Source organism: Agelaius tricolor, unplaced genomic scaffold (genome assembly GCF_023055355.1).
Source record: "Agelaius tricolor isolate 1412-34295 unplaced genomic scaffold, bAgeTri1.0.p SCAF_56, whole genome shotgun sequence".
NCBI classification, from domain to species: Eukaryota; Metazoa; Chordata; class Aves; order Passeriformes; family Icteridae; genus Agelaius; species Agelaius tricolor.
In genome coordinates, this window is record NW_027269316.1 from 1,175,095 (window position 1) to 1,202,566 (window position 27,472).

The window sequence follows — 27,472 nt, forward strand, 5'->3', positions numbered from 1 at the left end:
CATGGGCCCACCAAGCCAGAAGTAATTCACCCTTATGTTGCCAATCCAAATCCACCTGAGCCACTTCAATCCTAGCAGCCTGATCCACCTGCTAGTTGTTCTTATGTTCTTCAGTGGCCAGACTCTTGGGTCTACAGTGGCTGGACTCCTGGTGCATCTACATGATGCACCTTCACAACCAGGTTCTTTCTACCTAAGCAGCAGTATCTTGCCATGGTGCAGCAGCCCAGATGGCTTTATCTCTGCACTGCCAGTTATTCTGCTTCCATTGTTGCAACCACCCCCAGAGGGCATTTGTCACCATCCAGGAGTCAGTATAAAGTATTGGCCGTTTTTCTCATTCAGCAATGTCTATGGCCACCTGGATGGCTTTCACCTCTGCAGTGACTCAATTCACCTTCTCCTTCAGCAGTTTTCAGACTTGATGTAGGGGTCTCCATACATCTGCTTTCCATTTCTGATGCTCTTCCACAAGATGGCAGGATCCATCAGTAAACAAGGCATATTGCCTCTCACTTTCTGTTAATTTATTATACAATAGGGCCTCTTCAGCATGTATTATTGTCATGGTTTAACACTGGCACAATGCCAGTGCCCCCATGAAGATACCTTCTCCCTGGTTTCTGCTGTGAGATGTGACCAGGAATAAGCAAAGCAGGCTCCTACTTAGGGAAAAAAGAACCAGAACTTTATTAACTACTCTACAACTACAGATAAAATGAAACACACACACTGGGAAAATGAAAACTTCACAAATGCATTTCCTCCTCCCCCCACCAAATTTCAACACAATACATTTGATCCTCAAATCACCAACTCTCGGTCCAGCAGCACCTTTTAGACAATCAATCTTCAGTTCATCAAGAGGAGAGGAGTCCTTCTTGTGCCATGGGCTTCCCCTGGAAACACAGTCGAAGCCTCGTGTGTTTCCGTGTCACTCGTGGCACCGCCTGGAGTACATCTGCCGTCGTGACTTCTTCCTTTCCATGTCCAGTGCTCTCACCACTGAACATGGACCAGAGCTGCTTCTAGGGTTGTCTTTTAAGGATGCTCTGTCCCGATCCAAAAAAGGCACAGTCTCTCGTTTGGGACACCTGTCCCCCCCATATTTTTCACCCCCTGGGGCCGAGGGGCATCAACACTGAACCCTCTTGGTTCTGAGGCCATTGCCTCCCCCTAGAATGCAGTCTCTGTGTCACAAGGAACTTGGGTCTGTCCATCTCTCTTTTGGGACACCTGTCCCCCCCATATTTTTCACCCCCTGGGGCCGAGGGGCATCAACACTGAACCCTCTTGGTTCTGTCCATGGCTATACAAAAAGAGTCCAGCAAAAGCTACTCCATCATCTCTTCCCACTAGGATTCTTCTCTACTCTTCTACTATCTCTCGCTTGCCCAGACCTCTCTCACACTGGCCCATTTTCTTCCTCATCTTCCACTCTATCTTCTAGGAAAGGTCAATGTTCTGTAAAGTTCTCATTTTCCAAAAAGGGGTTAAAAGCTCCTACAAGCGGCCGGCTGAACCCCCCCCCTTCTCCGTCCCAGCCGTGCTGCCGGCACAGGCCCATGTTTATCAAGCTTCAAGGTTACAGTCTCAGGCAGCGGCTCTTTCTCTCTCTCTCTCTGTCTCTCGGGGGGGGGGGGGGCTGCCCGATGGCTCCCGGTGTCTCTCTCTCTTCCTCTCTTCCACCCTTCCACCCCGGTGCTCCGGCCTACCTCTCTTGGCCACATGGCTTTTCCCCTCCCCCTGCCCAGCCAGCAGCTGGGCCGGGGGAGAGACCCGAACTCTTTCCCACCGGAAACCCAAGAGGACCCTCCCAGGGGAGAGCCCTGCTTTTAACCCCGTGTTCTCAGAGGCGTGTCCATGTCTCAATGGCCAGGTTAAATGCCAATATTAAAGTCTGAATATCCATTGGCCAAAAACACAGCATCCCAAAAAACACATTTCCTGTCAAACCACCACAATTATCTCCTTCTCTGGTGATATTCCAAAATCTTTGCCTTCTGGCCAGTCCATGATCACTTCTAAAATTCCTGGATCACTAGGGTGTGGCATTCACATTCTTTGAAAAAATCCCTTCACCCAGGATTTTCTCCTGGGAAGCTGAGATGCCTCAGAGAAAAGGAAAACAATTCTTATCCCATTTGCTTCTCCTGTGTTTTGCTCCTTTGGAATGTGTTTGGAGATTGTTTACCCACCGGTGATAGTTTCATTGCATTCTGGTGTGAGTTGTTTTGACTCTTTGGCCAATCAGGGCCAAGCTGTGTCGAGACTCTGGAAAGAGTAATGAGTTTTTTATTATTAGCTTTTTAGCATTTAGTAAATATCCTTTCTATATTCTTTAGTATAGTTTAGTATAGTATTCTTTACTATAATATAGTATTATAAAATAATAAATTAGCCTTCTGAGAACATGAAGTCAGATGCATCATTCCTGCCTTCGTTGGGATACTCCCAGCAAATACAAAACTGGGGTTTCATATGTGAGCTTGTGTGATTAGTGCAACCCGTTTACTCCATGTAGCATCTGTTGTATGATGTGTAGAGAAGACCCTCCCTTTGAACATCCAGCCCAGCACTGGCAATCGGGGTGCCAGGAGGAGCTGTGCTTCAGTGCCAATCACCTCCAAAGTGATTTGGATACCTTCATAAGCTGCCAGCATCTCCTTTTCAGTTGGAGTATAGTGGGCTTCAGATTCTCTGTATCCCCAACCCTAAAATAATAGGGGTCGATCTTGAGTCTCTCCTGGTGCCTTCTGCCTGAGGTTCCAGGTAGGGCCATTCTCCCCAGCTGCAGTATAAAGTGACGCTGTTGAGTCAGGGATGGAAAGAAAGACTCCAGTCTTCAGGTGGATCTGAAGGCTAACTTTTTGAAAGTAGCGGGTCTTTTTATAATGTGACTTGCTAAGGTGATACTTGATTGGTTTCAAAGTAGAAACATCTCACACTATTGGTGCGCTATGAATAGCACACTGTGGAAAACCATAACTATAAACAATGGTTTCAGAAAGAGAGATAATAATTGTTTTAATTCTTTCCTCTTAAGATTCCCAGGCTCAGCCTGGGAGAAATTATCTCTGTTCTTTCTTCGACTGAACTGAGAATCTCCACATAAAGCACATTTTTTACATCTTGCCCTGTTTTGACTGGCCTGAGGGCTACAGCATGCACTATCTCCTGCTTGATTTGTTCAAAGGCTTGTCCTGGCTCAGGGCCCTATTGGAAATCATTCTTCTGGGTCACATGATAGAGAGGGCTGACAACAGGCTGTAATTTGGGATATGCATTCTCCAAAATCCCATAACACCTAAAAAAGCTTGTGTTTCTTGTTAGTTGGTGGAGACATCGCTGTTATCTTGTTAATCACTTCCACTGGGATCTGACGATGTCCAACTTGCCATTTTATTCCTAAAAGCTGGATGTCCTGTGCATGTTCCTTTACCTTGCTTTGTTTTATGGCAAAACCCACTTTCACAAGAATTTTGATTATTTTCTTCCCTTTCTCGAAAACTTCTTCTGCTGTGTTGCCCCACTCAATGTCATCAATGTATTGCAGGTGTTCCAGAGCTTCACCCTGTGCAGTCTGGATCAGTCCATGACAAATAATGGGGCTGTGTCTCCACCCCTGGCACAGTTGATTCCAGGTATACTGGACACCCCTCTAAGTGAAAGGGAACTGTGGCCTATACTCTGTTGCCAGAGGAATTGATGAAAATATATTAGCAATACCAGTTGTGGCAGCACTGGGCTGCCTTTGACTCTAGCTCATATTGTAATTCCAACATGTCCAGCACAGCAGCACTCAAAGGCAGCATGACTTCATTTAGGCCACAGTAGTCTATTCTTGGCCTCCATTCTCTGTTAGAGTTTCGCACTGGCCATATGGGGCTGTTAAAGGGTGAGAGGGTCCTGCTGATCACTCCTTGGCTCTCCAGTTCACTAATCAGCTTATGGATGGGAGTTACAGTCTTAGTGCCATATAGCTTCTGGTGCACTTTTGTGGTATCAGTCAGCACCTGTTGTTCTTTGGCCTTCAGCAAACCCACAGCAAAAAGGTCAGTGCTTGCTTCCATAGAAAGTGATCCCAGCTGCATGCCTTCCTTACCCTCTTATTTCAAACTGCTAACCCCATTATCCCAGCATCAGAGTAGCCAGGTGGTAATCCGCTCACTGGGATGATGGCTGAAATATTTTCTCATCTTCTGCAGCTCACTCGGGGATAGGGATGAAGCGGTCTTTTTCTACCTCCTCCTGTTCCTGTGATGGCCCTGCTTTGCCGTCCTTGCACTTTACTAAACAAGATGATTTTTTTGTGCATTTCTTCTTGTGTATAGGGGTGACTGATACCAGTGTAGGTTGGTTCTCTGGTTCAGCTGCACTTCCCATTGTTGAAGTCTGTCTGTAGAATCCATCACTGGGATTTGAGCAGTCACAATACTTGTCGCAAGGGTTAAAGTAGCTTGAGTGGCCCCAATGCTTATCACCAGATTTTTAATAGCTGCAATGCATCTTGCAGCGACAGAAGGAGCTGTAGTGCCCATCACTGGAGTTTTAGTGGCTGCACTGCTTGTCACGGGAATTGAAGTAGCCACAATGCTTGTTGCCAAGATTTGAATAGCTACAGTCCCTCTCCTTCTTCCTCAATCTGCAGTGCTTGTCACAGGGGTTGGGGTGACCACAGTTTGTTGCTTAACCCTAAACAAGATGTGAACCATAAGTAAGCCCATGCTTGTTTCTAGGAAAAGGAACACATTGGATTCAAGGGTATTCAAAGGATAATAAAAATCTTTAAAATTCTGAAATGCTACTGTAATCAGTATATTCAACCTGGAGGGCCAGAGGGCTTCTGAAGGTAAAAGATAGGAAAAGTTTTAAGATATTCATCCCATATGTTGGATCCCCAAGGAAAAAAGATAAAAGGTGTAATTATTGATCTTCCCCACAAGATATCTCCCAAGTTACATAGGGGACCCCAATTCTGATTACACATACCAGATTAGGTTCATGACCACTGATTCTTTCATATCAGAAACCACTACTTCACAGGGAACACATACACCAAAACCAGTATGTATTGGTTTTGCACAGCCTGGTTCCTGGTAGCAGGGGGGGCCCCAGAGGTGGCTTCTGTGATAAGCTGCTAGAAGCTTCCACCATGTCTGGCAGAGCCAAACCCTGATGGCTCTGAAGATGGACATGCTGCTGGCCAAGGCTGGGCCAATTAGAGATGGTGGTAACCCCTCTGTGATAACATATTTAAGAAGAAATCAAAACAGAGTTTGGGATGCAGTTTTAATTCCAGCTAGAGAGGAGTAGGAGTGAGAATATGAAAACATGCAGACACCAAGGTCAGTGAAGGGGGGGAGGAGGTGCTCCAGGTACCAGAAACGAGATTCCTCTGCAGGCCGTGGTGAGGACCATGGTGGTGTCCCCCTGCAGCCCATGGGGATCCACAAGGGATGCAGAGATCCACCTGTAGCCCATGGAGGAGCCCACACCAGAGCAGGTGGATGCCTAGAGGAGGCTGTCATCCTGTGGGAGACCTGTGGAAAGAGAGGCCCTGCTCCCATGCTGGAGCAGCCTGTCCTTGAAGGACTGCACCCCATGGAAGAGTGACCTATGCTGCAGCAGTTCGAGGGGTACTACTGTCCATGGGAGGGACTTGCACTGCAGCAGTTCGCAGAGAGCTGCTGCATGCAAGATGGAGCCACATCAGAGAAGTTTGCAGAGAACTGTCTCCTGTGAGAGGGACCCCACAGTGCAGCAGGGGGAGGACTCCTCTCCCTGAGCAGCAGGAGACGCTACGGGTGATAAACTGACCATAACCCCCATTCCCTGCCTCCTTGCACTGCTGGGGTAGGAGGTAGAACTGGGAAGGAGGGAGGGATGGGGGGAAGGTGCTTTTAAGGGTTCATTTTACTTCTCATTATTCTGCTCTGATTTTGTTAGCAATAAATTTACTTTGGATCTCTAAGGTGAGCCTGTTTTGCCCTTGATGGTATTTAGTGAGCAATCTCTCCTGATCCTTATCTCAACTCATGAGCCCTTCATTTTATTTTCTCCTCTCTGTACAGCTGCAGTGGGGGGTGAGCAAGCAGCTGTCATGGGTGCCTGGCATCCAGCCAGGGTCAAACCATGACACAGTATTATATAATGTGCCCATGAGTAAAAGCCCAGGAACTCTAACAGCAAATGAAAAAACATTGTGATAAGCAACTACTTAACTAATAGAATAAATACTTATAACAAATTTGTTTTAACAGGCTCTGGTTAAGATCTGTTATTTTAATCCTTTGTGCCCTATATTGGGTGCCAAAAAAGACTGTTGTGGTTTAACTCCTCTTAGCAACTTATAACCACACAGCCATTCACTCACACCCCCTCCACACCCATCTTCCCCCAAGTTGGGAGGAGAATTGAAAAGGTAAATCTCATGGGTTGAGATAAGAACAATTTAATAATCTAAACAAATTATTATTGTTCTTGTTGTTATTATTAAACTAATAATACTACTGATAATAATATTTGTAATTTTGGGGAGGGGGAGGGAGAGAGAGAGAGAGAGAGAGAGTAACAGAACCCAAAAGAAACAAGTGATGCACAATACAGTTGCTCATCACCCACTGACCAATGCCCAGCCTGTACCCAAGCAGTGATCAGCAGCTCCTGGCCAAGCCTCCCATCTCCAGTTTATATACTGGGCATGATGTTCTATGGTGTGGGATATCCCTTTGGCCAGTTTAGGTCAGCTGTCCCAGCTATGCTCACTCCCAGCTTCTTGTACAGGTCCTCACTAGCAGAGCATGAGACACTGAAAAGCCCTTGTCTCAGGGTAAGCACTGCTCAGCAACAACCAAAACATGAGTGTATTATCACCATTATTCTCATACTGAATCCAAAACACAGCACTGTACCAGCTACTGAGAAGAAAATGAGCTCTTATCCCAGATGAAATCAGGACAAATAATCTACCTTTAGAATCCCTTGCTTTCTGTATAGGATTCCTTCTCCAGACATCTGGGTTAAGGACTTTGGACTAGAGGAAAATGTCCATCTCTTTGCTTTTCCTACTGTCTCATCCCTTTGTGAATTTGCTTTACTGTGAACTTTATTAATGCTCCATTTTCTTAATGACAGTAATGATTTAAGTTTGTGCTTAATTGATTGTTCAAAGTGTCACCAAATTACCAAAAATGGTTGAATAAGACCCCTTAACACCAATTTAGTGTTAAAGATGGCATCATTTATTCAGGCACCTGGAGTGATACAGGAGATAACTCATCCTAATGTGCCCCCTGGTTCCTACAAGTGTGTTGGTAATATACAGTTACTACATGCATATTATAATTTGACCATTACCATAAAACCCTTCCCATGTTTCCCAAGTTCCTAAACTCAGTCCTTGTTTTGGCTGTAGCTGGATTTCTGAGCCAGATGTCTCTTCTTTATCTTCCAATCTCCTTGCTTGCAGAGCAGTTTCTGCAGGCCTTGTTTCTCTGCTAAACACTCACAGTCACAGTAGAAATTGAAATAACCTTTTTGGTATCAAAATGAGTTGTCAGGGGAGTACAATGGAGATATCTAAAGAATAGAAGAATATAATAGAATTAAAGAATGTTTTGGGTTAGACAAGACCATAAAGATCGTCTGGTTCCAACCCCTCTGCCATGGGCAGAAACACCTTCCACTAGACCAGGTTGCTCAGTGCTCCATCCAGCCTGGCCTTGAATGCTTCCAGGGATGGGACATCCACAGCTTCTCTCAGCAACCTATGCCAGGACCTCACCACCCTCACAATAAAAAATTTCTTCCTAATCTCCAATCTAACCTTTCCCTCTTTCATTTTAAAGCTATTCCCCTTGTCCTGTCACTACATGTCCTTGTATAGTCTTTCTCCATCTCTCTAGTAGGCTTCCTTCAGGTATTGTAAGGCTTCTGTAAGGTCACCCTGGATCCTTGTCCTCTCCAGGCTGAACAATCCCAATTCTTCCAGCCTTTCCACATAGGACAGGTGCTCCATCCCTCTAATTAACTTGGTGGCCTCCTCTGGACTTGGCTCCAACAGACCCATGTCCTTCCTGTGCTGTGGCTTCCAGAGCTGGATGCGGTACTCCAGGAGAGGTCTTACCAGAGCAGAGGGGCAGAATCCCCTCCCTCAACCTGCTGGCCACGCTGCTTTGAATGCAGAACAGGACATGATTGGCTTTCTAGGCTGCAAGTGCACATTGCCAAATCATGTCCAGCCTCTCATCCACCAGCACCCTCAAGTCTTTCTTGGCAGGACTGCTCTCAATCCATTCATTCCCCAGCCTGTATTGATACTGGGGTGTGCCCTGACCCAGGTGCAGCACCAGCACTTGGTCTTTTTAAACCTCATGAGGTTCTCATGAGCTGACTTCTTGACTTGTCCAGGTCCCTCTGGATGGCATCCTGTCCTTCAGGTGTGTCAACAGCACCACTCAGTTTGGTGTCATCTGCAAACTTGGTGAGGGTGCACTCAATCCTACTATGTCATTGACAGAGATGTTGAATAGCCCTGGTCCCAAAATGGACCCTGAGGGACACCACTTGTCATTGATGTCCATTGGGGCTGAGCCATTGACCAATACTCTCTCAGTGCGACTGTCTAACCAATTCCTATCCATCCCTCTCCAATTTAGCGAGAAGGATCTTGTGGGGGACCGTGTCAAAGGCTTTACACAAGTCTAGATAAATGACATCCGTAGCCCTTCCCTTGTCCACTGATGGAGTCACTCCATTGTAGAAGGCCACCAGTTGGTGAGGGAGGTTTTGCCCTTTGGAGCTGTGCTGGCTGTTCCGAATCACCTCCCTCTCCTTCATGTGCCTTAGCAGAGTTTCTAGGAAAATCTGTTCCAGGATCTTCCTATGCACAGAGGTGAGACTGACAGGTCAGTAGTTTCCAGGGTCCTCCTTTTAACCCTTTTTAAAGATGGGTACAATATTTCCCTTTTTCAGTCTCCGTGGACTTCACCTGACAGCCATGACTTTTCAAATATCATGGAGAGATGCTTGGCAACTACATCAGACAGGTCTCTCAGGAGAATATATTACAGCTGTGTTTGGATTGCACCTTTAGGGTCGTTTGATGGTGGTGACAGCTGGGGGAGGGACTGTATTTTAAGCATATCTATTTTGAGCATTTTCATTTTGATAATTTTACTGTTTGATTTGAGGAAACATTTGTGGATTAGTAGCTCTATTACAGTTGAGCTTCAAGTGGTCTTGGCAAGGATTATTCAAGCATATATGAACTCTGAAGATGTGTACCAACTGATTAACTGTAAGCTTACATTATAAGAATTGCTATTTACTATTTTTTACCCTGCTGTGTGAAGTAATTAAGTATTGAATCCTTGTAGGTTTGTGTCCCAATAGTGAGGTTGGTCCAGTACTCACTCGTCTCTTCATACTATCTAGGTGTAAAAATATTGCTACCTGCCTAGGCTTCCTTGTTAGCATATAAGTTGGCATAGCTGTTCTTTCAGATGCTGTAATGGGTTTGCATGGCCATGTTTTAGTAGCGAGTGGGGTTACAGGGGTGACTTCTTTGACCCTCATGTCCGACAGAGCCCATGCCAAGTGGCTCCAAGATGGACCTGCTGCTGGCCAGTGCTGAGTCAATCAGTGATGGTAGTAATGCCTCTGGAGTAACATTTAAGAAGGAAAAGAGTTATGGCACAGATGTAATTGCAGTCAGAGAAGAGCGGAGTGAGAATATGTAAGAGAAACAACTCTGCAGACACCAAGGTCAGTGCAGAAGGAGGGGGAGGAAGTGCTCCAGGCACTGGAGCTGAGATTCCCCTGCAGCCCATAGTCTTAGGGTCTGGTTATTAAAATTACTTAGGTCTTCCTCAGTCCAAATTAAGGTGCAAACGAGACCATATGCCAGTGACAATAGTATGGATTTTATTTGATAGTAAATATGAGGGAAAGTAAAGGGAAGAGAAAGAAATAGGGAAAGAGGAGCTTGGGGGGGGGGGGGAGAGAGTAAGGTGGAGACAAAGTAGAAAGTATCACCACTCCATAAATCCTGATGGCATCCTGTTGATCCTCTTCTTCTGGTCTTCTTGAGGGTGAAGGTCCCCCTGAAAAGCATAGAATCCAATGGGTTAATATACACTCGGGCCAGGTGGCAATGTCCAGGTACTTCCCCTGGAGGGGGGAACAGTTTCTTGCAGCAGACTCTGGATTTGTTGCATCATGTGCAATCCTGTGGTGCAAAGCCTCTGGGTAGTGCTTTGGAATGTCTTTGATGGATTATGACACCCCCTCAGCTACCTCTCACGTGAATATCCCGTGGATGTGGCCTGTGGGGTTGGGGGTTCCACAGCTGGGCCAGTTTGTGTAAGGGAGGGTGGGTATTCACTGCCTCTGACCAGAGGTTACACCCACACACTTGAAACCTTCTTCCTCTTCATTTTGGGGGGGAGGCTGTGTAAACCTGGCTTCTGTGGGCTGTGGTCTCCCCCACCCCAAACCCAGCCAGAGGTGACTCTCAGCATGGCTGCTGGGTTTGGTTCTCATTCTTTTCCTAGTTTATTTGTTTCCTTCTCCCTGGGCCTGAGATGACTGAAGAATGGGTTTCTAATCATCAGTTTGACTTTCAGTCTCAAGTCCCAGTCAGACATCTTTTAGGCAGGGGTGGGCTTCTTCATACAGTTTTGCTATAATGGGCAAAACTTTGTATCAGCATTTGAGGCATGAACTATTTCAGTCTCTGACACATAGTGAAGACCATGGTGAAGCAGCTGTGCCCCTGCAGCCCATGGCAGAGATCTACCTGCAGACTATGGAGGACGCCCATGTTGGAGCATGTGGATGCCTGAAAGAAGGTTGTGACCCTGTGGAAATCCCATGCTGGAGAAGGCTCCTGGCAGAACCTGGGCCTTGTGGGAAGGGGTGCCCATGCTGGAGCAGGTTTGTTGGCAGGACTTGTGATCCCATGGAGGATCCACACTGGAGCAGCCTGTTCCTTAAGGACAGCACCCCATGAAAAAGACCCACACTGGAGCAGTTTGTGAAGGGCTGAAGCCTATGGGAAGGACTCGTGCTGGAGAAGTTTGTGGAGGACTGCCTCCTGTAGGAAGGACCCCATGCTGGAGCAGGGGAAGGACTCCTTTACCTGAGGAGGAAACAGTGGCAGAAACATGTGATGAACTGATCATAACCCTCATGCTCCATCTCCCTGCCCTGCTGTGGGGGGAAGGAGATAGAGAATCAGGAATAAAGTTAAGCCTGGGAAGGAGGAAGGTGTTTTTTAGGATTTGTTTTACTTTTCATTATCCTGCCCTGGTTTTGACTGTTAATACATTCAACTCATTTCCCTAAGTCGAGTCTGTTTTGCCTATGATGGTAATCAGTGGGTGATCTCTCCCCATCCTTAACTCATGAACCTTTTATTATATTTTCTCTCCCCTGTCCAGTTGAGGAGGGGAGTGATAGAGTGGCTTTGGTGGGTACCTGGCATCCAGACAGGGCCAAATCACCACAGATGCATACATATTTTTGCTGTTCAAGCACTGACAACCTCATGAGCCAATCACAAATAAGATCTCTGGAGTTCTGAGAGGAGGATGAGCAACTACATCAAAATAGCATCAGGGAAGAAGTAATGCAGCATGTGTAGTCTTTAGTATCTGATGTTACCCAAACAAAAGCTGATACCTTTTGATCAAGATGGAAGCAAACTGATTAATCCCATTCTCAGAAGTCACCTCACTGAGGATGATAAAGATGGCAATAGAGTCTATTTTAGGACTGTGATTGGAGATGAAATGATAACTACACATTGTTGTATCCTTACTTAGGTTTTCTTTTTTTTAAACTCTGAAATGACTAACATTGTGAAACTTCTTTGTGCTGTGTGGTACAGGTTTTAAAAAACCTTGTGCCAACATTGAAATATGGATTCAAGTTGAAAAAATACAGTTGCATATGTTTAGGACCCACAAACTTACCAGGAAATAAATGCATCTATTTAGGAGGTTTCTGTGTAATATTGTTCTGTATTCTTGTATATTTAATAGCAATTTGAACATTTTATTTCAAAAAAAGAGGATATATGGTGATTAGCTCAATGAAAAAGCTTAGGAAATTTTTTTTCATCACTTTTCATTTGGGAGATTATTAGTTGAGGCAAAATGGACTCATAGTAAGTCCTAGTTTATAAGCAGCCTTCCCCATTCCTGTCACCTAATTAGTTTTTCCTGGTATTTCTGTATGTGTTAAAAATGGAAGTGACTCTTTCGGCCATCCTCTCTGCTGGATCTGAATCAGCCAACCCCTACAGCTGATCACTGGATGACCTGCCATAGTGTGTAAGCTGTTAGTAGGTATCTGTCTTAGAATTTTTGTCCTGAACATGGGCCTTCTGCCCTGTGCACAGCACCAATTCACACACCGAGGACGAGGTACTTCTATTTCTTTGTTGTAGTAGGCACAAAGTAGGGAGCTGGGTGGTAACCCACAAAAGGTTGGCTCCCCAATCATCAAAGCTTTATGTTATTTATACATTTTTAGCAAACAGTGGCATTAATGTTCATTGTCTACAAGCTACCCAGTTCTTTTATTAATTAGTATTCTACCATCTATTGGTTAATGATTCTCTTGCTTCTCATGCTATTTAGTCCATATGCTCAGTCTTCCTCTTCTTTTGGGTCTGTGGGTTTCTTGGGTCAGTGGTCTGTGAGTCAGTGGTCACAATCTCCCCCTGCCAGAATTACCTTTTACCCAGTCAGAGCTGATTTCAACACAGTTGCTGAGCTGGCTTTATTAGTTTCTTCCTTTTCTTGGGAGTTCTGCCAAATATCCTTATGGCCTGTAAATTCTGCATTCTTTGTGTCCACTATCAGGGGTACATCCTTCTCCCCAAGCTTTGGTAACCTCCCTCTAGGTCTGAGATCAGTGAAGCATGTCAAGCCCTAAACCTCACCAAGGCAATTCTACCAACAAGTAATTTATATTTCTAACACCTGGACATCAGCATGTGCCCTTAATGTTTTGTGTAAACATAGTAAAGTTATGAACACATAATTTAGTAATGAGTTATCATTTTATTGAATGACAGCTTCCAGCGTTCATACCTTTGTATCATAATAAAGAGGGAGTGACTTGAGATGGATACTCTACTGGAGGTCAAGATTTGTACAGTTTTTAGTAAACTCTAGAGCAGACCTGCCCTGCAGTGTTTGGACATGATTATTACCTTAACTGGAATTACTTTGTGCTTGATGTCTCACATCTGAGCCATTCATGATAGCAGGAAGGGGCAACCTGCCTTTGCATTTCAAAGCCCTTCAAATAACCTTTGTAATTAAATGTACTTCGTCTTTTTATGCTTGACAGCTCTTAATAAAACAAGAAATTTCTTAACTCCTTAGATCTTTGAGAAGAGTAAAATGAGAAAAAAGGGTGTGAAACCTGTGAAGATATATGAGATCTCATTTCCTTTATTCCTCTGATTCACTTAGGCATTCTGATAACAACCATTGCTTCAAAAGGGGAATTGCAGAATTGGCCTGACCTCTTACCAAAGCTTTGCAGACTGTTGGATTCTGAAGATTACAATACCTGTGAGGTAAGGAGGCTTATTTTGAAATGTGTTATCATGTAAATTTGATTTTTTTTTGCCTTTCTTCATAGATACTATATATATGTATAGTACTTTGTGTGGGTATGTATGCACATATATAATCTTTTTTTTTCCAGTATTCATGAAGGAAAATAAATAAATACCAGCTCAACTGTTTTAAGCTATAAGGAGAAAAATCTTGTCTGATTTTTAAAAAAATCTTGCTTTTAAGCATTTTTAAAAATATGATTAAATAAATGAATGTTAAAATTAAAATTACCACTTAGCTATTATAGACTCATCCAGCTTGAGATCTTACAGATGACAATATAAAGTGCTTAAACAAAAAGTCCTTAAGGCTATTTTAATTTGACTTACATTTACTTAGTTAATTAGCTACATTTACTGCGATCTTTTGCTAAAATTACCTGTTCTGTAAAAACCCTGAAATGTTGCTTTCTTCAACTTTAAAATGTAAAGTAACAGATTTTCTTTTGCTTTGTTTTTTTTTTTTTTTGGTTGTTGTTGTTGTTTGTTTGATTTTGTTTTTAAACAGGGTGCATTTGGTGCTCTTCAGAAGATATGCGAAGATTCTGCTGAAATTTTAGATAGTGATGTATTGGACCGACCACTCAATATCATGATACCTAAATTCTTGCAGTTCTTCAAACACAGCAGTGCAAAAATAAGGTAGGTTTAGGTGTTATACTAAAGTTATCTGTTAAAAATTTATTTACATGAGTAGCAAGGTTGATATTTTGTAGATCAGTTTAAAACATACTTAGTTTTTTAAAATGATCCTGCATATGCAAATGTGAGAAGGCACAGCAATTTCATGCATTGGTCATTTCCATGCTTATCTGTTTAGTTATTAGATCAGCCTCACCTCTTTATACATCTTCCAAATCAAAAATCTGTCTGACTTTGAAAATCAAATTATTTTTTAAGAATTTGCATATTATTATGAAAGTTTCAATGCTGTGGTTAAAATTTCAAATTCTGATTAGAAAGAACTATCTTGCATTTGTTTTGTTATGACTCCAGCAATGAGAGTAAAAAAGCACTTGCTGATAATGGTTTCTGAGTTCTTGCAGAAAAGTATTTTTCTGCTTTAACTCCAAGAAAACTTATAAAGCTCTTTATCTTTCAGATATATGAAATTAAATCAGTTCAAAATCCTTTTACTTTAATACAGTATTAATCTCTCCAAAGTAACAGAAGTATAGAAAAAAATTCCAAAATTAATTTTTTATTGCTAATATTTATCAACAAGAACAGTAGCTTTTACCCTGTGTAGGGGTTTTGGTTCACCAATTTAAGATTTCCCCAATTTTAAGATTTCTTGGCCCAATGCACCAGAGAGTGTGGCAGGTTTCGGTGCTGGCCAATCACCAATGCACTCACTTTCTGCTGTGAGATAGGATTAGGAGAAAGGCAAAGCAGGCTCAAAACTTTAAGAGGGTATAAAGAAAATTTTATTAACTAACTAAAAGGAAAAAAAGTAGTAGGAATCAAAACAAACCCTTCAGAACACTTCTTCTCCTCTCCCCACAACCTTTTCTTCCCACTGACAATGTAAAGAAACAAAACCTAAAATTTCCAGTCAGTTTGCCACCTCTAAAATAGTCTTTCTTCAATTCACTTAGGGAGGGAAGTCCCTCTTGTTAATGTTATGGAGACTTCTCCACAAGAGGAAAAAACAGTACTCTCGTGGCTCTCAATTTCCATGACTAGCAACCGCCCGGGGAAATCTGCAATTGTGAAGTCCCTCCCATTTTCCACAAGCTTTTCCCACAGCTTGTCTATGGGCCATGTCAACTTATGGGGTACAGTTTTAAAGATGAGCTGTTCAAAGGCAAAAGTTCTCATTATATATTTCTAAAATCATCTTGATCCCTGGGAACAGAGATATTCTTCTCCTGGGGACACAGGACTACTCTTCTCTCTTTCTCTGTTCAAACTTCTCATGGGATCACAGCTATTTTAACATCTGCTTACTTTAACATGGAGGCCTTTGCTCAATATCAATTTGAACCCTTCATCTCCCCATAGTTTCCTGCATTATAAGGAAAAAGAGTCCTTTCTCCATAGCTTACAAGAGGATTTCAGCCCCAAAATCAAGGCATCTCCTCATCCCTCCCATCTGGGACTTGACTTCTTTTTCACTGACCTCGATGTCTTCATGTTGTTCCTTTACATGCTTGCATCTTTTTCCTTTCTCTCACTTGAGGGAGGATTCAAGCACTGAAAGGGTTAACAGCCTGGGCCCTGCAAATGATCATCTGACCTGCCAGTAACTTGTGGCAGGAGCTGCAGCTGTGTCAGGATCGGCTTCATGGTTGGTCTTTCTCTGTGTTCAATTCCAGCTGCAGGGCTGCCTCTGGTCTCAGCTGTGCTGGGGGAGGGGACCTGACAGCAGGATCTTAACAACCGAGGCCGGCCCTGCTCCAGCCAGGGCTCTGCAGCCTTGCCCCACTTCCTGCCTGGCAGCTGCTGGGGCCTGGCCTGGCCAGAACAGGGCTTGGAGTCCCCTGGACACCCCCCCCCCCCCACCCGCCAGAGAGGGGCCCGGCCCCCTGGGGATGGGGCGGGCCCTGTTACCTGTCCCCAGGCCAGAAGCAAAAGAAGTTGTTCCTGGGTTTCTTTCATCTTTAACATGTGTTTTTCACAGAGGCATGTCCAGCTTTCTAGTGGTTGGAAGCTTTACATCACTTCCATAAATGTCTCTCATGTCAAACCATGACACCCTGAAATGAGTCAGCAATGTGCCCTTGCCACAAAGAAGCTGAATCTCATCCTGGGCTGGAGTGTTGCCAGCATGGGAGGTGATCCTTCCCCTCACTCTCCAGATGAGGCCACACCTGAACTACTGTGCCCAGTTCTGGGTTCCCCAGTACAAGAGAGACGTGGATCTAGTAAAGGGCCGCAATGATGATAAAGGGACTGGAGCATCTCTCCTATGAGGAAAGACTGAGAAATCTGGGACTATTTAGCCTGGAGAAGAGGAGGTTCAGGGGTGACATCATCCATGTATATGAATACCTGAAGGGAGGGTGCAAAGAAGACAGAGCCAGGTTCTTTTCAGTTGTGTCCAGTGACAGGACATGTGGCAGTGGGCACAGACTGAGACACAGGAAGTTCCCTCTGAACATTGGGAAGCACTTTTTTTACTGTGAGGGTGACCAAGAACTGGTACAGGTTACCCAGAGAGGTGGTAGAGTCCCCATCATTGGAGATATTCAAAAGCCATCTGTAAGGCCCCAGAAAACTTGCTCGATGAGACTCTTAAAAGGGCTTATGGTTGTTCATGTACTCTGAGTTTGACACACTGGAGAAATACTGACAAGATATTCTCAAGGGGTCAAAACAAAAAAAAAAAATTATTGTCAACTTTGTAAAATCAGAGAATTTTGGCAAAAGTTTAGAGCAGCATTCAATCAACATAAAACACTTCTCAAAGCATTAACTTAGCCCATCCAACTTTAAATTACTCAAAACTCCAAGAAGAGGGAATTAGAAGAAGGAGAGAGAGACAAAGAAAGATATATAAAAGAACAAATACAGCTACCACTCCTGGTTCCACAATGTTCAGCTGATAGAAATTCCAAGAAGTAGGGTCAAAACATGTGCTCACCTCATGTCCTTGGTTAAATACTCTTTGGCTTTCCTGGGTCCTTCCCCCAGGTGGGACTTCCAGTCATCTGACCACTCTGGTATCAAAACAGGCTGACCCCCTTGGCAGGGAGGAATGATGAGGAGGACTCCATCTTATCAGGAGGCTAATTAATTGCTTTATTATACTATATTGTTCTATACTATATTACATCTATATTACATTACATCTAAACTGAATCTGCCAAGCACTCAATTCTGCACACACCTGCACAGAATCTCGTGACTGTCAGCCGACGGTCCTGACACACACACACACTTGGCCCTGATAGGCCAAGGAAACAAAACACCATCACTTTGGGTAAACAATCTCCATATTGCATTCTACTTTGGCACAACACAGTCACAGCAAATAAGATAGGAATTGTTTTGATCATTCTCCGATGTTCAGAGAATGTGAAACCCAGAAATATTCCTGGGAAGAATTGTGCCTTGCTTTTCTCTGTGAAGAGAAATGTGGCTACACTCCGGGGCTAGATTGGGGCTCCAGGAGCAGGGTGTGGAGCATTGCCTCCAGTGTGCCAGTGATTGTTGGCCCCTGCAGGGGCTGGGATACACACCCCAGGGGGTGTGGGGTGTGCGGAACACGGCATTGCCTCACCAGAGCAAGGCCCAACCTGCCCCTTCCCCCACACATGCACCCGAAATGTTTCAAGACAGCAATCCTTCCAGTCTCTCACACTGTTGTGATGTGGTCCTGTGCAACCAGCTGTTGGTGGCCCTACTTGAGCAAATGATCTACAGAGGTCCCTTCCAACCTCAATCATTCTGAGTGATTCTCTGAAATGTGTTTTTGGACTCCTCTTTGAAAATTATATCAAAAGATTCTACAACTTGGAGGGCTCAGTTATTGCCAGCACTAGTATAGATGGTGAAGAGTAAAAGGAAGCATATAACTAGGAATAAATCTTGATGGGATTTAATAAGATTTAGAAACTCCCCTAAAATAGATGCACACTAAGAAAAATATATAACAAAGCATGAACTGGCACTTATACGAAGATAAGCTTTTGCTTTGAAATAGGTAAACCAGTTTCAACTTTAAAGCAGATCATCTGCCGACCTGTTGCCTGGTTTCAGTACATAGTACTGAAGTATGAAGAATATTAGTTGTGTCAGTAAAATACTATTAGTACTTAATAGTATTTAAATATTATCAGTATTTAAATCTGTGAAGAGAGAACTTTTGAACCCTGTTTTATGAGACTCTCTTCAAAGAAATGTCTGAAGAGACTAGATGTTTGGAGTTAGATTAGTAAAAATACATTAATGGATCTTCAGAGGCTTTTAAAGGTAGCTTTATATTGTGCCTCTACTTATATAATTTGGCTTTTGAGTCTCCGAGAATGAAAAAGACTTGTAAGCAATGGCTTTGCATGGAATGGAATAAAGAATCAGCTCTTCACTTTAAGTTTGTTTCTACCACAGTTGTTTTATTATGTATCCTAATGCAAGTGTGTATTTGTTCTAAGTTACAACTATATTACTGATGCATATTGGTCTCATTAAATGGTAAAAATCTTGCAAAGTTGGATACTTAGCAATGAAGAAGGCTGTCTCTGTCTCTCTGGGAGCCTCTCAGGAACCCCAGCCAGTCCCGAGTCAGCAGACACTGGGGGGGCAACCCCAACACAGCCGACAGCGGGGACACACTCTCTTGTGCCCCAAGGGCACTGAAGGCAATTAGGCTAGTCGCCTTTGCAGCAGAAGAGACGCTAGAGACGTAGGTAGAAGATAAAAGGGCCGACTTAGCAGGGGTTAATCCAAGGTTTTATTCTAGGAGCTCCGGAGGAGCCCCTACACCTCAGAAGGCCTCCTGCTGAGAGCCCTGGGAGATGTGCCAAGGTTACATTTAAAGGGAGGTGGAAACCGAAAGTAGATAACATTTTACTAACCAATAAGTGACCCTGAGGGATGGATACTGGGGGATAGACATTTAGGACAGTGTATGGGGTAACACTTGGGGGGTTGACTCCTAGCCTCTGGTTAATCACTCGACATCCTGGACCAAAACTTCTAGATAGAGGGGATGGGATGCTGAGTGATTGACAGAGAGCCAGGGTGGGGATTTGGGGATGATCTCAGCAAAGGAAAGGGATTACACAGGTAAAGGGAGGGGGGTACAATCTGGGGTAAACCATTTGGGAAAAATACGGGGATACAAAAACAAAACTATTACAAAGTATTACAAAGTATAAAAACACGCTACAACAGAAGGGCATGCTAAAATTTCACCATGTTAACTTGCATGGAATTGTTAACATTGTTACCAAAGATCAGTGAAAATAAAACTCCTTCACACTAATGTAGTGTTAAGAAGCAGGCATTCTTTATTTAGCCAAATGCACAGGGGGATAGCTCCTCTGAAATATTGTGCATCCTGACTACAGAAACAGCTCCTGTTTATATGGTATATTTTACATACATATCCATAGGCTTTCCCAGGAGAAACATACGTATTATAATAATTTCCCCAAAGTAATTAACATATTTTCCCTCCCTTTTACACATGTGTTTTTCTGTCCTGAGGTTCTTTTTGGTGGTCCCTGGTGGTTGGCAACCCCAAAGTCATCCCTGACCTCCTGTTTAACTGGTAAAAGTTGGCATAACTGGGCTGGCTGATTTCCAGTTCTTCTTCCTACGGAAAACATTGTGTGGTTCCATAGGCTAGTGGTCCTTGAAGAATAAGTATTGTGTTAGCTCACCAGGTGCAAATGAGTCTTCATCTGGCAACAATATCAGAGAAAATTGATAATCATAATATACTGAAAAAGACCATCCTTACATACTATTTGGAACAAATGTGCCAGGTAGTCATCATGCTATGGTTCTTATTTACTGAATACCTAATTTAAAATTATCTATTGGATATATTGGAGTATATGGTAGTATTTAAAAACGTGGTTTACTAATTTTTATTGGTAACAATATTAGCGTTCAAAAACACATAATCACATAAGCGATTATATGCGGTGCTTTTTATTTAAGAGCTCTGGGAATCGGGGTAGTTTCCACCCAAATCTGATTCCGACCATACATTCGAGGTGAACGTGTTTTATACTCTATTGTTATATAACTTTCATGTTAATTATTAAACTTATATTGTTCTATTGTATACACAGATTTCAGCTAAACATAGCTTCTCATGGTTCCCCCTTAAATTTCTAACATAGTTTCTCATGATTCTTCTTATGAGTATACAATAAATATATTTAGTTACTAAACAATCACCACATCTAACAATCATATCATTTATCATACTGCTTACACAGGTGCAGTGATCTGAGAAAACACAAAGCCTAACATTTTCAAAGTCTATCTTTAGCATTTTCCAGGGCTCCACTATCATTCTCCCCCCTTTGAAAGCATTTTCACTTCACTATATGTTTTCACTAGATACAGTCCTTTATTCCTCAATTTATACTTGGCGTTCTTCAAATCCAGGGTTGATGTGGATGCTATCACAAACTGGAGAACCAGAAGATGGTGGGCGTGGATCTCGTGTCAGTGCCTTTATTATTTTCTGGTTCCAGGACATTTTCTTCTGTATCTCTCCCTTTAAGATGCTGTACACTAACCAAATTGCAAAGAATACAGTTAGTAAGAGTATCACACTCTCAATGATAGATTTAATCCATGAACTCACATTCTGTCGTGAACGGCGGAAGAAATGCCTCACACAATATGTGTGAATTGCAAATCTCAAAGTTTATTGAAAGCTCACACATATTTATATTGGTGTTAATGAAGCTTATACATATTGCAAAAGCTGAGCTCATTATTGGTTAAAGCACACTTAGATCAACCACACCTACTTCTATGCTTTAATGATTATTTTGTTTCTATGTTTACATTCTTCTAGCTTCTCTACCTAGGATATCTTCATTTTCTGGCAAGCGATTTTCTCCCCCATCTTCCCGTTTCAGCGAAGGTCACTATGACCTTTGTCAGTGATTGGACGCTGGTTGCATAATTCCCAGCTTGTTTCCCCTATCTTTATCTAACGGTATCACATCGAAGTGGCCTTTCTCAGCTAACCAATTATCCAAAAAGCTCTCTACAACATTCCACCCTAACCCTTTAAAGATTTTTTCCTAACCAGCTTGTAGTCAAGTCCTTTTGCTCTTCTTGTGCTTCATGCTCTATTTGTTTCAACTGATTGATGTCATATTCTACATCTGCAGTTACATTTGGGATATGAACGCAGCAATGATCAACTTGTCCCTTTAAAAATCCACATACTCCATGCTCTTTCAGGAGTAACAAATCTAAGGCTAATCGATTTTGTAGTCTTTTTTTTTTTTTTTTTTTTTTTTGTGGTGGCTTGTAATTGTACGTTTAATTCTTTAAATCCTTCCCGGGTGACTATTGCCACTCTATCTACCTGACCTGTAAGTTTGTACAGCATCTCCCTACTCTGATAGTTTGCTATAGGACCAAGTAATGACTAGGGCCCACCCAAATTTCACTCCACCAGAGGGTTCTTGCCAAGTGTCATCTGGATTTTCATTGTCTAGAACTTCCCGTCTTGCTCTTATCTGCACAAGTTCATGTTTTCTGTTAAATGGGGACTTTTCCAAATTGGACATGAGGTTGGAAGGCCTAAAGTAATCTCCTTTACTTTCCCATCTACAGGCAGATGTGTTGTCCAGGTGCCATCGCTTCTTGCCCATACAAATTGTCCTGGACTTCAGACTGTACTCCTGGTACATCCTATAACTGCTTTATAATTCACTCTGCCTTGTTTATGTTTGATCCCTCTGCAAGCATAACCAATTAGTAGGGCTATTGCCAGGGGAGGCATCTGTTTTATCTCTACATCATCCGAAGTGCAGTCATAAGTTTTGTTACATGCCCACCAACTTACTTTGTCTTCCCTCGTTCTGCTACTAGTGGCAGTGTTTGTTACTGTTAGATCTGTTTCATTCTCGGAGCCTTCCCACTTAATACACCAAGGGGTGTTTGCCATATATTGGAATCTTTGAAGAATACTCACAGACCACACACTGTCCCAAGGCTCTCTCTGATCTTTCTGATCCTTGGCCTCACACTTCCATACCAAAGTGGTTTCTGTAACATTTTCTATAATCTTTTTATAGTGTGGTACATAGCATTGCCATTGTGTGACTCCTCCTGATTCTCCCATAGGGGTTCCAAGTATGCCATCACTTAGAATACAGTCTTTCTGGCCCATGGGTCTCATCCATGTTCCTATTTTCTCCCAAGTTTCCTTGATTACTTGCCTCGATTCGGGTACCTGTTTACATGTAATTGTTTTGTTCTTTTGTATTTCAGGTAGTTTTGATGTTATGATTCCCCAATTTACTGGGTCTCCTGCTGCCTTTGGTATTGGCAGACAGGCAGTTATTCTACTGGTGTTTTGCATTTTGGCAAAGTCTTTGACTAATCCAATCATTACATTCTCAGCCCGAACTGCATTAGAAACCTTTATCACCAGTGTTTCTGCTTCTATCTCTCTCTTCATTCTAGAATGAAGAGTAGTGAGTTGATCATTTTGCATTCCACATCCCAAAGACATTAATGACCATAACGTTAGCACAATTACTGATAGCATTCTCAAAGTGATTAAACACATCTTATCTGCAGCCTTGCTGGTTCCACAGTTTACGCAGTCCGTGATCCAGGATGGATTTTCTTCACTCAGGTATAATGAATCCAGGGTTCCACGCCAGCTACTTTGACTGTTGTAAAGGTGGTCAGTAGTACCTGATGGGGTCCACTCCACTTTTCTTTCAGCGGTTCTTCGTTCCAGTTCTTGATGTACACCTCGTCTCCTGGATGTATGTTATGAACTGGGTTCTCAAGAGTCAGCGGTCTATTCTACACGAGGATGCTCCGGAGCCGAGCTAATGTTTTCCCAAGAGACAGAACATAATTATACACTTCCTTCTTTCCTGTGACATGTACATTAGGGTTGGGCTCAGGAGATTCATATGGTTTCCCATATAATATCTCATAAGGACTGACTGACATCCCACTCCTAGGCTTTATCTGAATCCTCAACAGTGCTATTGGCAAAGCCTGGGGCCACTGCAATTTGGCTTCTTGGTATTTTACTGATTTGCCTTTTTAGTGTCTGACTCATCCTCTCTACCTGTCCACTCGACTGGGGTCTCCATGGTGTGTGGAGGTCCCAAGTTATCCCCAGCAATCTACTTACCTCTCTTACTACTGTAGCTATGAAATGGGGCCCCCTATCTGATGATACCCCTAGGGGTACCCCAAACCTGGGAATAATCTCTTGTAGTAACCACTTAACTGTTTCCTTTGCTTGGTTCCTGCAACAGGGAAGGGCTTCTGGCCACCCAGAGAATGTGTCAACCCCCACTAACAGGTATTTGTATCCTCGAGTTCTTGGCAGTTCTACAAAATCTACCTGACAATAGTCTCCTGGCTCTATTCCTATCCGAATTCTTCCTAGCTGTGCCTGTCACCTAGCCACTGGGTTGTTTTTCAAGCAGATATCACATTTTGACAATACTGATTTTGCCATTGTTAACATCCGTACTGAAATTAAATTTTGCTTTAGCAATTTTACCAATGCCTCTGCTCCCCAGTGACATTCGTTATGTTTAATTTGTAGAACTTCTCTCATTATCAAGGGGGGTAACACTATCTGTCCTTGTGCAGTCACATACCATCCCTCTGAATTCTTTTGTGCATTTAGCAAACGTGCCAGTCTCTCATCTTCTACTGAATATTTTGGTTCTGGAGGCAAATTGAATTGGGATACATTAAGCTTTAAAGGTATCAATGCCATTGTTGTTTGCACCCTTGGAGCAACCTGTCAGACTGTCCAGTCTGCTTTTCGATTTCCCTCACAGATTTTGGAGTTTCCTGATTGGTGTGCTTTACAGTGTATAATTGCCACTTGTTCAGGTTTTTGTACTGCCTTTATCAATTGCAGGACTGCATCCTGATGTTTAATGTGTGTACCTTGAGAAGATAGTAAACCTCTTTCTTTCCACCGTGCTCTGTGTACATGCACCACTCCAAAAGCATATTTTGAGTCAGTCCAGATATTTACCTTTTTCCCTTCACTTAATTCTAGTGCCCTGGTTAAAGCAACCAGTTCTGCCTTCTGGGCAGATGTATTTGGTGGCAATGCCTTTGCTTCCACTACTGTACTGACTGTTGTTACCGCATATCCAGCGTATCTGGTTCCGTTTTCCACGAAGCTGCTCCCATCTGTAAACAGCTCCCACTCTGGCTGCTCTAGTGGGACGTCTTTCAGGTCTTCTCTTGCTGAATAGCTGTACTCTTACCTCCACACAGTCATGCTCTAATGGGCCTTCTTCAGTTGTGGTACCTAGGAACAAAGCTGGATTCAAAAGGTTAGTTGTTTTTAATGTGACATCATCCTGCTCAGTCAGGACTACCTGGAATTTCATCATCCTGCTTGGGGATAGCCAATGGCCCCCCTTCTGCTCTAAGACAGTGGTTACCATGTGTGGTACATAGACATCTATCTGTCTTCCCATAGTAAGCTTCCTGGCTTTTTGTATCAGCATCACAGTAGCTGCGACTGCCCGCAGACATGAAGGCCACCTGGCACTTATGTTGTCAGGTTGTTTGGAGAAGTAGCCCACCAGCCTTTTCCAACTTCCCAGACATTGGGTCAGGACTCCTAGTGCTAGGTGCAGCCTTTCATATACAAACAGCTGAAAATCTTAAGACAGATCAGGTAATCCTAATGCTGGAGTAGTTGTCAGTGTTCCTTTAATTTTAGGAAGGCTTCTTTCTGTGGTTTGCCCCAGGTGAATGGCTGCGTCTTCTGAGCTTCATACAGGGGTTTCGCAATCAGTCCATAGTCCATGATCCACAGGCGACACCATCCTGCCATGCAGAGGAAGACTCGCAGCTCATGTAAATTCTGGGGCTCTGGAATAGCACAAATAGCTTGGATACGGTTAGTACCTAGTTTTCGTTGCCCTTGTGAAATTTTATATCCCAGGTAGATCACAGTCTGTTGGGCAATTTGTGCCTATCCTCTGGATACTTTATAACCTCCCATTCCCAGTGAATTTAAAATCTCAATGGTTACCTTTATACAGGTTGCTTTTTCTTCTGTAGCTATTAGTATATCATTAACATACTGCAACAACAGGTACAGGTCTCTTGGTACTTGTCCATTCTCGGTCCAAATCTCCAGCTCCTTTGCCAGTTGGTTTCCGAATAGGGTCGGCGAGTTCTTATATCGTGTCTAGGTGAGCTGGGTCTTTCTCCCATTCCCTGGGTTTTCCCACTCACAGGCAAACAGTTTCCTACTTTCATTGTCAAGGGGGATGCAGAAAAAGGCATCTTTTAAATCAATTACAGTAAACCACTTATATATCTCCTTTACGGATGTTAGCAATGTGTAGGGATTTGTTACCACTGGATAAACGTCCTTTGTTTTTTTATTTATTGCTCTCAAATCCTGCACTAATCTATACTCACCATTTGGCTTCTTTACTGGAAATATTGGTGTATTAAACTCTGATTCACATTCTTCTAAAATTCGCTATTTCAAGAATTTCTCAATAATCTTTACTATTCCTTGCCATGCTTCTGGTTTTATGGGATAGTGTTTGACTTGTACAGCCCTCACCCCTTCTTTTAACTCTGCATGCACTGGTTATGCCAATTTAGATTTTCCTGGTATATCTGTCTCCCATACAGAAGCAATCACTGCATCTTCCACCTCCCTAGGGATAGAGGGAACAGGTTTTTCTTTGATCATTAAAATATGTCCCATCTTTGATTCAGGTATTTTCATTATAAGCTCCCCATTTTCAAAGGTTATTACCGCATCAAGTTTCGCTAGCAAATCTCTCCCTAAAAGCAGAATTGGACACTCAGGTACATATAGGAATTCGTGTGTTATAACTTTGTTCCCAAAACACAAATGGCCGTTTTTCCTCTTTCCCTGTAGCGCCGACTATTGATGTTTCCTTGTCCCAAATTTGTCCTTGTAAATCATTCAATCCCGAGTAAGTAGCTCCTGTATCTATTAGAAATTTGACCTCTTTATGTCCTAATTGTATATTTATAACAGGTTCCTTAACTTGTTCTACTGGCTCTATGTCTAGTCAGCTGGTATACTCCCCCAAAACCATCCCCTTGGTAACCTGCTGGAACTGATTGTCCTGGTGAAACTGGTTGTTCAAGTCTGGACATTGTCTCTTCCAATGGCCCTCCCGCTTGCAATACACGCATTGATTTAGGTTTAACCCCTGCATAACTGGTCTCCTACCTCAACCATTCCTGTTACGTCCCCTGAAATTTGGGTTCCTTTTTCCTTGTATTACTGCCAAAAGATTCTGCTGCTGCCTTTTACTAGCTTCTCTTTCGCGATTGTAATAAACCTTCCAGGCTACCTCAAGTAGCTTATCCAAATTCCTTAGTTCTTCCCCTTCTAATTTTTGCAGTTTTCTACGAATATCGTCCTGTGACTGGCCCAAGAATATGAGAGCGAGCTGAACCTTTGCTTGCTCTGTGTCCATTTGGAGATCTGTATATTTTCTTGCTACCTCCTTAAACCTCTCCAAAAATGCAGTGGGAGGTTCCTTCTTTTCCTGCTGAACTTCATATAGTTTAGACCAATTTATAGTTTTGGGCACAGCATCCTGAACTCCTGTTTGGATCCACTCTTGATATTTCTGTAGTCTCCCCAAATCGCAAAATAAATTAGGGTCCCAATTTGGATCCTCAATTGGGAAATTCTCATCTAAATTCCCGGTTACGAATCCGTTTCTGATGTCCTCTCTTGCCCTTTCTTTGGCTGCCTTAAGTACCATCTCTTTCTCAGTAGAATCCATCAAAGTATCTAATAATACTTGTATGTCATCCCAGTCAGGATTTTGAGGTTTTATAACCATTTTTACTACTCATGCCATTTTATCAGGATTTTCTCTATAAGTTCCGGCTGATTGTTTCCAAATAACTAAATCTGCAGGAGAGAAAGGCATTTTTACAAATACTGGCCCTTCCACTCCTACACTTTGTCGCAAGGGGGCAATTACACTCCGTTTTTGTCTGCCTATGTCTTTTCTATCCATAACTGGGGCAAGGTTAGACTGACTCCTGGTTCTGTGGGCTACCGCGGTCGTTGATTCTCTGATTCTCTCTCTCTCCTTTCTACCACAGTTAGGTTTTGCTCATCTTCCAAGGAAGAGGGATCAGGTGACGATGGAAGAGGAGGATAAA

The 27,472-nt window shown here is 43.0% G+C and overlaps 1 protein-coding gene across 3 annotated transcripts in view; it reads left to right on the forward strand.

Annotated features, from left to right (window-relative positions):
- The window catches only part of LOC139604872 (transportin-1-like), a 136,960-nt gene that overhangs the window by 42,097 nt on the left and 67,391 nt on the right, over positions 1-27,472 (forward strand). For all 3 annotated transcript variants that reach the window (XM_071456192.1, XM_071456191.1, XM_071456190.1), the window contains exons 5-6: positions 13,491-13,597; positions 14,148-14,281. In XM_071456192.1, the coding sequence (XP_071312293.1) occupies positions 13,491-13,597; positions 14,148-14,281 (241 nt within the window). The remainder of the gene's footprint in view (positions 1-13,490; positions 13,598-14,147; positions 14,282-27,472) is intronic.